General features: G+C 46.5%; 1 protein-coding gene and 1 non-coding gene across 3 annotated transcripts; one reads left to right on the forward strand and one right to left on the reverse strand.

The window, feature by feature from the left end:
- The first annotated feature begins 279 nt into the window (after positions 1-279).
- On the forward strand, positions 280-8,588 carry Mrps21 (mitochondrial ribosomal protein S21). 2 transcript variants are annotated; one of them, XM_050124716.1, is made up of 3 exons: positions 280-404; positions 1,300-1,421; positions 8,317-8,588. In XM_050124716.1, the coding sequence occupies exons 2-3, from the start codon at positions 1,339-1,341 to the stop codon at positions 8,495-8,497; spliced, it is 264 nt and encodes an 87-aa protein (XP_049980673.1). In that variant the 5' UTR covers positions 280-404; positions 1,300-1,338; the 3' UTR covers positions 8,498-8,588. The 2 variants fall into 2 exon arrangements, with proteins under 2 accessions (XP_049980673.1, XP_049980674.1); XM_050124717.1 differs by lacking the exon at positions 280-404 and adding an exon at positions 442-509.
- Positions 7,724-7,827, reverse strand: LOC126490052 (U6 spliceosomal RNA). Its single transcript, XR_007589096.1, has one exon. It is a non-coding gene; the product is annotated as a U6 spliceosomal RNA (small nuclear RNA).
- Positions 8,589-12,543: the final 3,955 nt, after the last annotated feature.

The raw sequence follows: 12,543 nt of genomic DNA on the forward strand, positions 1-12,543 counted from the left end.
AACTTTTAGGCAGATGAAGGGTGTGAATCTATTCTTCACCGGGTGAGCAGATCTGTCCTTTTAAAATAGAAAACATTCTGAGGACGCATCCCATTTCCCATCCAGGAAACGAAACTTCTCAGATCTAGTAAAGGTTTAGCGGGATTAGAGCTACGGATCGGGCTGACCTTCTCGCAGACCCGAGGACCGCGGATGCACTGGAGACCGAGGACGCTGTTTCTGACTTTGCCAGACGCCGAGTCCTGCGCCTGCGGTCAGAAGCGGCGAACCTTTGCAAGGACAGGTCGTAGGCACGATTTCCGCAACCGACTGCGTTCTTCGGCGCCGCTTCCTCCCGCCGCGGGGATTCCGTAGCTTCCGCTTCCGCTCCCGCGCGTCCTGGAGTCCGAGTGCTACAGCTGCAGGTAAGGAGCTCGAGGCGGGGACTGCGAGCAAAGCGGGTGTGGCGGGAGGGCAGGATTTCGCGTGGCGGCCTGGCCACTAGACACGGACCAAGACTCCTTTTCAAGGTGCAGCGAAAACCCCTCGTTTTTCAAGTTTTGAGACAGTCTTTATGTAGTCCTGGCATAGGCTATGTAGACAAGACTGTCCTCGAACTCACGGAGATCCGCCTGCCTCTGCCTCCCGAAGGCTGGGATTAAAGGTGTGCACCTCCACCCTCACCCCCCCCCCCGCTTTTAAAATTACCTTTATTTGTTTACTTATTTGTTTGTGCAGCGGGGGCAGAGGAGGGTGAAAAAGTTAGAACAACTTGCAGGAGCTGGTCCGCTCCTTCCACCATATAGGTCCAGGGCTCGAACTCAGGTCGTCAATCTTGGCTGCAAGTGCCTTTACTTGCTGAGCCATATCGCTGCGCAGTGAGAAGACGGACATTGATAACAATTCGGTTGTACTTTTTCTTTTTTAAAAAGTTTTTTTTTTAAAAATACTTTTTGCGTATGCGTGTTTTGCTCGAATGTATGTGTGTGCACTACAGAAGCCAGAAGAGGACATTGGATCCTCTGGCCTGGATTACAGATGGTTGTGAGCTACCATGTGGGTGCTAGGAATCAAACCTGGGTCTTATTAAGATTTACTTATTTATTACGTATACAGTATTCTGTCTGCACGTATGCCTATGCGTCAAAATAGGACACCAGATTTCTAAGATAAGAAAAATCCCTCCTACCTGTTTCCCCAATGGGTACCTGAGAAGGTTCTATCTCTAGAGCTAATAAAACTGCCTATGGCATGGCAGTGTGTGACTCTGTTGGGCTTCATTTTCTTACTGATTTTCCTGTTTTCGTGCTCCTTGTCCAGCTTGTAGGTCCTGAAGGATGAAGATTTGAAAGTGAGGCCATGGCTAAACACCTGAAGTTCATTGCCAGGACTGTGATGGTTCAGGAGGGGAACGTGGAAGGTGCATACAGGACCCTGAACAGGTAAAAAGAATCAGAGTTTTGCTTGTGGAAATGTAGGATTATCCTTTTCCCAGCTTACCCTCTCAAAAACTGTTCCCAGGCTGGTCCCAGCCCAGTGTTGAGGCTTTGGATGCTTGTTAGCTCTGCAATTTCTTATTGTAAAAATGAAAATCTTCCCCAAATCAAAGTTGGTGGAGCTTTTCCAGCAAGCAATCATCATCCCTTGACTGCTTTCTCTCCTGAATTCTCTCCGAGGTTTTGGAAAGAGCCCCTAAGTCTATGCCTGCTTGTGCACATCTGTAATCTTAGCCCCTGGGAGATGAAGGCAGGAAGAATTTTGGCTACATCGACTAGGCTCTGTCTCAGCTGACCTCTCCCCATCTCAAAAAGCCTAGGAGGAACATGAAGAACAAGAGGAGGCATAGAGCATGAAAACTAGCTGAGACAGTTTCTGTGGAATATGGCTATTGGGAAAGATAAATTCCTTTGTGATTTTGTTCATCTCATGTAGCTCAGGCTGGCCTAGAATGGGCAGTATAGCTAAGGAAAACCTTGACTCCTGATCCTCCTGCCTTTATCTTCCAAGTCCTGAGACTTGTCCATACCACTATGTACCCGGCTAGAAAAGGTGAATTCTGGTTCTGTTCTTGGAGAAACCAGTCAAGATGAGAAGGCATCACAGGTTCAAGGGAGAGTTACAGCATAAGCGAAAATCCATGGGTAGGGGCTGGGGAGATGGCCCCATGGCAGGGAGTGCTTGCTGTTCTTTGAGAGGGCCCAAGTTCAGTTCCTAGCACACACAACTGATGTCAGGGATCTGATACTCTCTTCTGTCTTCTGAAGGTACCCACACAGGTTACATAAACAAAAATATATATGTGCCTATACTTAAAAAAATGTCATTCCTGGGACTGGAGAGATGACTCAGAGGTTAAGAGCACTGACTACTCTTCCAGAGGTCCTGAGTTCAATTCCCAGCAACCACATGGTGGCTCACAACCATCTATAACAAGATCTGGTGCCCTCTTCTGCCCCGCGGGCATACATGCAGACAGAACACTATATATAATAAATAAATAAATCTTTTTTTTTCTTTTTTTTAAATGTCATACCTGGAGAGGAAGGGCTCCCTGGAAATGTATTTGAACACTAGACTGTTGGATAGATAGTTTCGTTGTTTTGGTTTTTTTGAGACAGGGTTTCTCTATGTATCTCTGGCTGTCCTGGAACTCACTCTGTAGACCAGGCTAGCCTCAAACAGAGATCCACCTGCCTCTGCCTCCCTGATGCTAGGATTAAGGTGTGTGCCACCAAATGGTGCCATGCTGCTCTATTTTTTTTTTTTTTTGGTTTTTCGAGACAGGGTTTCTCTGTGGCTTTGGAGCCTGTCCTGGCACTAGCTCTGTAGACCAGGCTGGTCTCGAACTCACAGAGATCCGCCTGCCTCTGCCTCCCGAGTGCTGGGATTAAAGGCGTGCACCACCATCGCCCGGCTGCTCTATTCTTTTAGGGTTCCCTCGTCTGGCATGCCTTATTTACAGTTTTTATTTATTTTTAATTATGTGTATGTGTGTGGGTATGTGCACTTGAGTGCAGCACTGTTGGAGGCCAGAAGCACTAGTCCCCCCTGGAGCTAGAGATCAGGAAGTTGTGAGCACTGACCAAGGTGCCAGTGAGCCATCTTTCCAGCTGTTTCTTTGTTGTGTTATAGTTTGATTTTGGGGGGGGGGGTGAGTGGAATGTTGGGTTTTTTTGGGGGTGTGTGTGTGTCTCTTGTCTCTGCCTGGTCTGGAACTGCCAAGTAGATCAGACTGGCCTTGAGCTCCCCGAGACCCACCCACTCTGCCTCCAGTGCTGGGTGGGTGCCGCCATACTCGTCTTTGTTTTAACACGAAGACGGTTTTGAAGAGAGTTTTGTGTAGCTGACAGTACCCTGTGACCAAGTCCTGCTCCGCTTCACCTGCTGCTCATTTCCAACAGCATTTCCTGCCTCTGTCCATTCTGTGTAATGGAATGTGTTCCTTGTTTCTACTTTCAAATTATAAAGCAAACATGAGAAATAAAATTCCTATCATCCCCTGCCTGAAGGTGATGATCTCTTCATCCGCGTCAAGTAGCAGTCTTATTTAATCATTACTAGGGGTTTCAAGATTTCTTTTTCTTTAATCCCAGCACTTGATCTCTGAGTTCAAGGCCAGGGTGGTGAGTTCAAGGACAACCAGGGCTGTGTCTCAAAAAATAAAACAAAAACCAATTTTATTTTATTTTTATTCAGGTGTGTGTATACCTATGCCATGTGTGTTCGGGTGCCCCCAGAGGAGGTGTGGACTCCCCGGGAGCTGGATTATAATCTTGGGACTGTACTGAGTTGGCACGTGCTTGCCTGGCACGTTTGAGGCTCCAGGTTTCCTCCTCTGTACTCCCTAAGCTGGGTGTGTCGACACACCCTTAGAATTCCAGCAGTTAGAAAGGCTCAGAAGTTCAAGGTTGGCCTTGACTGTATTGCAAATTTGAGGCCTTCCTGGGATGACCTGAACCTGAATTTGATCCCCACTACGTGGATAATGGAACGGGAGAACTGAATCTTGGAAATTACCTTCTGATCTCCACTAATCCTCTAGCATGTGCATAACACACACTAAATAAATACGATAAAATGCCATCCTTCCTGGTTCTGGGTACTCTTCTGGAGGACCCAGGTTCAATTCTCAGCACCCATCTACTGGCTCACAACTGTGACTCTGGCTCCTAGGGATCTGACACCACCTTTCAACTTCTGTCGGTGCCGGGCACACACCACTTGCATACACATAAATGAAGGCAAACCCTTACACACATGCAAAGCCCTCATACATAAAATATATGTGTAGATACCTTCTACCATCTGGCCTGGTGTTGTTTCAGATCTTGTCCTAAGTCTGGGATTACAGCTGTGTGCTCCCCCCTCTTGCACAGCTCCCTTCTCTACAGCTCTGGGAATGGAACCCAGGGCTCCATCCGTACATGCCAGAAAAGCATGCTGCCAGTTTTAAGCCGCTTTCCCAGGCTAAAAACCTGTTTCCTTTAGAAAATAAGTAAGTACAGAGCAGTTGGGAGTGTGACTTATACTTGCAGTTCCAGCTCTGGAGAGCGGGAGGCAGGAGGATCTCAAGCGAGAGCTGCACAAACCCTGTCTCATAAAATAAAAAGGACATGAAATACTGTTTTCTTGCTTCAATTATTAAAAACCAAAGGAAGTTATAAGTTGGTGGGGGACAATTTATATTACCTAAAAAGAGAAATAAATTATCTGGGGATATAGCTTACTTGGTACGAAGGCATTTGGCTAGCAATAACGTAGAAAATGCCGCATGGTGGCCTGTGTCTGTGACCCTGGCATTCAGAGTGGAAACAGGAGGATCAGGTTATCCTTGGTGACACAGCAAGACTGAGGCCGAGCTGGGCTACAAGGAAGGAAGGAGAGAAGGAGAGAGTTGAGGGAAGGAGGAAAACTTGAGTTAGACAGAGGTGTTCAGAAGAATAGATACAGGCCCTGGACTCAGAACCTGTGGTTTGAGCTCTTTAGGCTTCCTTACAAACTTGAAGTGTGACTTGGGAAACTGCAGAGAAGGATTGGCAATTCACCGTCACTTCAGAAAGCTGCACTGGTGCCAGGCAAAGTGACACAGGACTTTAATCCCAGCACTCGGGAAGCAGAGTTTCAGGCCAGCCTGGTCTACAGAGTGAGCTCTAGGCCGGCCAGGACTGTCTAGAAGACTGGTTAGGGTAGTGCTTGTTTGTACTCCCAGCCAGCACAAGAGAGCCCGGGAGGACAGTAAGGAGTTCAAGGTTGTCCTTGGCTGTGTGTTACTGTCAGAGGCTTGCCTGAGGTGTTTAAGACGCTGTCTCAAAAACAACAAAAACTGCACTTTTAGTATAAAAATATATTTGCAAAGTGGAAGAAAGCTGCGTTTCTATTCTTTTTTTTTTTAAAGTCTTGGAATGTTACAGAAATGTCTTATAAGTTGTATTTTAGTCTGGGGGGCAAAGTGGGCAAATACTTTGATCTTAGTGAACTTTTCTAGGCAAGAACTTGTGAGCTCCCTGCCAGCCCAGTGCAGTTTCCTGACTCAGCTACCTTCACGCTTCCTTTCCTCTCCTCAGTTCTTCTCTGATGTCTTCCCTTTGGGTCACCGTTCTATACACCTGTCTCACTCCAGTCTTCTCCTCAGCTTTCTGACGGTTGTGGATTAAAAATAAGTCACTCATTTTGTGATCTGGTTACAGTAGTCGCCAGTGAGGAGAGAGGCTGTGTTGGGAGCACAGGGAGCCAGCCTTACAAAGGAAAAGCGTGGCTGGCCTGGGAGACTGCCGCAAAATGCCTGTTATATAACGGGCTCATCAGAGCCCTGAGATGAGGCTATGGAGAGTGGGGGTTGCCAGGAAGCCTAGTGTGATTGGCTGGCCCCCAAACTAGGAAAGACAAGCACACTGGAAGCGTGCCCGGTTGACCCCTTTTCCTCCTGATGGGCCCGCTTCTGGGCTCCTGTCTACACGCCGGTTGACGTAGGCTGGCTACACTGACATGTGAATCCGCCACCCCCAGCTTCCCCTTGTGAGCAACACAGCTCCTTTACATAATCAGTTGAATTCTACTAAAACTGGCAGCTGGTTTCCCCTTCATGTAAGGTTGCCAGGCACCAGAACTCCAAGCTGATCTGTTTACACTAAGCTCTTGGTGTGCTAGCCCTTGAACCACCTTTGCAAACAGAAGCGACACTAGTAACACCTTCCCCAGACTGCTACCAAGGAGCTACATCCTCGCCCTCTGAACTGGGAACTAGAGCCAGGGGCCCTCTGCCACTAAACTACACCAACAGCCCTTTTGCTCTTACTTGAATTCTTTGGGATTTTGTTTTATGTGGTTGGTTTTAGGGTTTTTTGAGACAAGGTCTCATGTATCCTAAGCTGGCTGTGTGTAACTTTGAACACCTGCCCTTCAGGTGTGCAACACTACTCTGGGCTATGTGGTACTGGGGATCAAACCCAGGGCTCCTGTCACACTAGGCAGGCGTTCTTTCTACCCACCTTGCTACATCGCAAGCCCCATACTTCTTGAGTTCTACTACAAAGCTTGGCCTACGTCCTTGCCTATTAGAAAAGTTGAATAAGTGCTTCTATAGCGTGCATGCGTGTATATGTGTGTGCCCGTGAGTCTCATGCAGGTGTGTTTGGAGGCCAGAAGACAGATCGGAGACCTTCCTCCAGCACCATTCCCCTCTTGTTGCTCGTTTGAAATTGGGTCTGTCTCAGTAGGCTGAGCTGTCTGCCTCCTTCAGTGAGGGGATTACAAGTGGGTGCCACCATGCCCATTCTTTTTACATGGATTCTGGGAATGGAACTCAGGTCCTGTGTCAACTCAGCTATCTTCCCGGCCTAATCTGTGCTTTTAAATTTTTTTTCTTTTTTGCTTGGTTGTTTGAGACAAAGTCTCACTGTGTAGTCCTGGCTAGTTTTCAGCTCACTACATAAGTCAGCCTGGCCTTGAACTCAGAGCAATCCACTTGCTTCACCTCCCTAGTGCTGTGTGGGATTAAGGTGTGCGCCACCATACTACAATACTCTTGGTTTCGTCTCCAGCACTAAGGCAAAGAGAAATGCCTGGATACTGAGATGATTCCTTTCTTCTGTGTACCTCATCTTCTTAGCTTCCATTTTCTCTTTCCCCTGGTTAAGAAGCCTCACCCAGATCCAGCCCCCCTCCCCCAATTGTCTAAGTAAATCTGGCCCAATCATCAGCCGCCCACCAGGCCAATGAGAGATCCTGTCTCCAAAGCACATTTAGGACTCGGACACACACACTCCACAGAAGTAAGGTGGATGGACCTGAGAAAGAACTGGGTTGATCCCTAGCTTCCGCAAGCACTTTCACACTCGCGTCCACACAAAGTCATGTGACTGAAGCACCTGCTACATGGGGAAATGGCAAGTGGGGCTATTATACAAGTGGGGCTCCCCTTTGTATCACTAATACAGTGAAGGCCTATATTTAGGTAGACCCCCAGTATTGCTCAGACTTCAGTTGTGTCAAAAATTTTTGCCTGGGTTTATTTCATACTTGTTTAGCAAGTGTTCTAAACTACTGAGCTATATGCCTTTTATTTATTTACTGATTTTTACTTTAAAGCAGGATCTAAGTAGCCCAGACTGATGAAACTTGAGATCCTCTTGCATGAGCTTCCCAAGTCCTGGGCTGACAGATACACCACCACCACATTCTTAATACAGAGAGGAAGGAGCCACATTTCTCACTAAGATGGATAGGAGTCACTTCGTTGTTTTGTTTTAATCTGGAACGCTTCACGACTTTGTGTGTCATCCTTGCGCCGGGCCATGCTGATCTTCTCTGTATCGTTCCAGTTATAGTATATGTCCTGCCAAAGCAAACACTTTTTTTAATTACGAATGGCTTACCCATTTGTGGTATGTTTTGATTTTGGTTTTTGAGACAGGTCTTCCTATGTAGCCCTAATTGGCCTCCAGCTCACAGAGATCTGCCTGCTTCTGCTTCCGTATACACGGTTTTGTGTGTAGTTCCTGAAAGGCCCTGTGGTTAAAAAGCAGTGCATAAGGGGCCACTGTTCCCGTGGGAAGCTGCCAGGTAGCTCAGGTGTGTTGTGCTAGTCAAAAGTTCGAGAGCATGACGGACTATAAGCTCCCAAGAGGAAGAACTTTTTAAATTGATCTCGCATATGCTTACTGGAGCCTCTGCTTACTGGAGCCTCTGGTAAGACATCGGGACTATGTTGTTACCACTTCCTACTGTAATTTTTCACACACAAGTTTTTCTTGTCTGTTGACTTCTGTTGGGCTGTGAACTGGCAAAGGGCAGTGATGAGCCTCAGATGTAACTAACTTCATTGCTGTCTTTGTACAGAATCCTCACTACCGATGGGCTTACTGAGGTCATAAAGCAGCGGCGTTTCTATGAGAAGCCCTGCCGCCGCCGCCAGCGGGAGAGCTATGAAACATGCCGGAGGATCTACAACATGGAAATGGCTCGAAAGATTAACTTCTTGATGAGGAAGAACCGGGCAGACCCATGGCTGGGCTGCTAAGCCCACGTTAGTTCTGTGTCTGACTGTTCTTACACAACACCAATCTCTGTTACCTTTCTCTACAATAAACTAGATCACACGTGAACAAGAAGGCGAACATATAGAAGCTATCTCACTAGTCCACAATGGACCCTTTTATTGAAAGGAAAAAAGCTAATAAAAAAATGGAATAGGTACAGTAATGTTGGTTGCTAGTCTAGGAGAGGGGCCGATCAGGAGTTATAGGTAATGGGTACAGTTTCTGTACATAAAGATTTGTTTTAAAAAATGTATATTAGGGTTGGAAAGATGACTCAGCAGTTCAGAGTTCGCTGCACTTTTCAAAGAGGACCTTGTTTTGGTTCCAACACCTTCTGGGTGCTTCTCACTGCACCTCCAGTTCCAGGGGCTCTCTCGCCACCTTCTGGCCTTGTGGATGTAGTACACATACGGAACCTTTTTTTTTTTTTTTTTTTTTTGATCTTTCAAGGCAGGGTTTCTCTGTGTGTAAAAGACTTTATACACAGGGAATATAAATAAAATTTTAGTGAACGTGGAGCTGGAGATCTGGCTTGGCTCTTTAAGAGTACTGGCTGCTCTTTCAGAGGCCCTGGCTTCAGTGCCTGACACCTGCCTAATGGCTCACAACTGTAACTCCAGCAGTTCCAAGGGAGTTTCTTCTTTTCCTTTTTTTTTTAAATTTCATTTTACATTCCAACCACAGTTATCCCTCCCATCTCTCCTCCCACCCACCCCCACCTCACCCCAGCCTACCCACCATAGGGCTCCCATGGGGAGTCAACAAAGTCTGGGGAGTTTCTTTTCTGATCCCCACAGTACATAGATAGACACATAAGCCAAATACTCTTCAGATTAAGTAAGTGAATGTACTTAATATTACCAAGTGGTACACTTGGTTAAATTGTGGTTTTGGTTTGGTTGTTTTTTGACTTTTTGATACAGAATCTTACTGTGTAGGCTGACCTCAGACTCAGATCCATCTGCCTCTGCCTCCTCAGTGCTGGGATTGACGATGTGCACCACCACACCCAGCTACATTGGTACGCTTTTAGAATTTTAAAGCCCCTTTTCAGCATCTAGGAGAGGCAAGGAAAAGTTCCAGCTATAAAAAATATACTGCATTTCCTACCCAATTTTTAAGAGCCCAAAGCAAGTCTCACTGGGAATGCAGAAGAGACTACCTAGGGGGGCTGGAGAGATGGCTCAGAGGTTAAGAGCATTGCCTGCTCTTCCAAAGGTCCTGAGTTCAATTCCCAGCAACCACATGGTGGCTCACAACCATCTGTAATGAGGCCCACAGGGAGAATACTGTATACATAATAAACAAATAAAAAAGAAGAGACTACCTAGTAAGCTACCCCTCACCTTTGAGTAGAGAAGTATGTAGATATTCTCACTAAATCTAGAATACAGAACTACTAAACTAGTGCGAAAGAATCCCAAGAACAAACCTAAGAAGGCTAACTCCTGATTCTGTCCTTGAGCTTTCCAGAAGTGTGTGTGTGTGCTCACGTGCACACACTAGTGGGTGACAGCGCAGTAACGCACAGTAAGGAAAGAGTAGATGTGCTCAGAGGGAGAGGTGCAGCGCATGTAGGGCCGAACTGGAAGGTCAAGTCCAGCAAACTGTTACTGGGCTTGTGGATAATTCTAATTCCTGCTAGAGCTGAACCTTTGTCCTGTGTGCACTGGGCCTCTGGTTGGAGGGTCCCACTGTCAGCACCTTCCCACACACGCCTTCTGTTCCTTCTCTGCTGCCATCTCCTGACTGGAGCACCTTCAGTGGTCTGGGAGTTGACCCCAGCCCATGTGGAAGAAGGCAAGGAAGAGGCGGGGATTCTAGCTGCCTCTCTCCCGGGACACTGCCTTCTCGGCATGGACTTAAGGGATAGAATTCAGAGCTAGTGTGTAGACATTGCTCCCTTGTTTCAGATTTCTAGCCTTCACTTTATTTTGAGATACGGTTTTAGGGTAACCCAAGCTGGCCCCAGACTTGCAGTCTACCTGCCTTATCCTCCTCTCCAGCTGATGTTACAGGTTTGTCCCTTCTCTAGTGGCTGATGCTGCTGAGCCCTTTCATGAGTTTATTCCTCCCTTGAAGCGTTCAAGCCCTTAGCCACCTGTAAAAGTAATTTTTGGCCTCCGAGTTGGAGTTTCTTTCATTCTCTTGCAAAGTCTCTCATCAGATGCGTGACATGCGGATGTTGCCACCACTCTGTGGGCTGTTGATCATTTCCTTTGATGCTTGTATGTTTGTTGTGACATGGCCTCCACTGGCTTGGAACTTGCCATCCTCCTGTCCCAGCCTCCCAAAGACAGGGATTACTGGCATCTACTACCATGCCTAGGCAAATGCACAGAAGTTTTCCATATCCATGAAGTACAGTTTGCTTCGTTGCTTTTGATGTCATAGCCAAGAATTCATTGCCAAGTCCAGTGTAATGAAAACTAACCCTGCTGTCTTCTAAGAGTTTTATAAATTTCTGCTCTTAATTTTAGTGTAGTTTTTAAAATGTAGGTCTTTGAGCCATTCAAACGAATGAGAATTTAACTATGTTAGTGGGGTGTTGGGTTTATATCCCTTGTAGCCCAGACTGACCTCAATCCCAATATGTAATTGAGATTGGTCTTACATACCTAATCTTCCTGCATCCAACTACATCTTTGCAAACAAAAACTTTAAAAAAAAAATTGAGACAGGGCCTCACTGTACAGCCTTGGCTGTCCCTAGAACATACTTTGTAGAACATACTGGCCTGGAACCTAGAAATCTGCCTGCCTCTGTAAGTGCTGAGACTGAAGGCATATATCACCACCGCCTTATTTTTTTATTTACTCTGTGTGATCATGGTACAGCATACCGTCGGAAGTCAAAGGACAGGGTTCAGGACTGGGTTCTCTCCTTCCACCTTATGGGTCCCGAGGATCAAATGCAGGTTGCCAGAATTGGTGGTGATCTTACCAACCCCAACATGAACTAAAATTACAAGTTTCTCATCAGAAAGTGCAGTGATTTCCTAGAAAGATGGGAATTAGAATTTTCCAGTAGCATGAGGTGTTTTTGGAGTTCCTACCCCCTCCGTGATACAAAAGTTTATTAGGGGCCGGAGAGTTGGTTCAGCAATTAGAGCATGAGCTGTTCTTCCAGAGGACCCAGGTTCAATTCCCAGCACCCATATGACAGCCCACACCTGTCTGTAAGTCCAGTTCCAGGGGACCCTATACTCTCATGCAGTCAAAACACCAATGCATGTAAATAAAATTTAAAGGAAAGTGTGTTGACTGACTTAAAGAGGGAGGTTCTTGCTGTATTGTTCAGGCTGGCCTAGACTCCTGGGCTCAAGTAATATGCCGACCTCAGTCTCCTGTGTAGTAGATCCCAGCCCTTAGTACAGGCACGGGGCACCATGCCCAGCTAAAAGCTAGGTGCAATCATTTGAAAAATACAAACTTAAATACACTTTCCCTGCCAGGGTAACATGATAGAACAGAAGGAAACCTGCCTTTTGGGTGACATGGTGGGGGAGCAGGATCACACCGCACAACTCACACAGCCTCCCATCTACAGCTCCTAGTCCCAGCACATCACAAAACAGGCTGTTGATAGAGGAACTTCATTCGGATTTCTCAATTTTTTTAAATATTTATTATGTATACAATATTCTGTCTGTATGCCTGAGGGCCAGAAGAGGGCGCCAGACCTCTTTTACAGATGGTTGTGAGCCACCATGTGGTTGCTGGGAATTGAACTCAGGACCTTTGGAAGAGCAGGCAATGCTCTTCAGCCCTCCTGTGAGTCTTGATCATCTCAAGCAGCAGTCTTGAACCTGTTCTAGATGTAGAGTTCTGACATTGGGCCATCTGTTCCTACCGGAGATTTTTCAGGTGGTCTTCCTTGATCAAACCTGATTTTTCTTAACTCAGAATGAATCCAATAATTTTTTAAAGATTTATTTTGTATACAACATTCTGCCTCCATGTATGCCCGCATGCCAGAGGAGGTCGCCAGATCTCATTACAGCCACTATGTGGTTGCTGGGAATTGA

The sequence above is a fragment of the Alexandromys fortis genome, unplaced genomic scaffold (genome assembly GCF_014885135.2).
Source record: "Alexandromys fortis isolate MF-2015 unplaced genomic scaffold, M_Fortis_MF-2015_v1.1 scaffold_218, whole genome shotgun sequence".
NCBI lineage: Eukaryota > Metazoa > Chordata > Mammalia > Rodentia > Cricetidae > Alexandromys > Alexandromys fortis.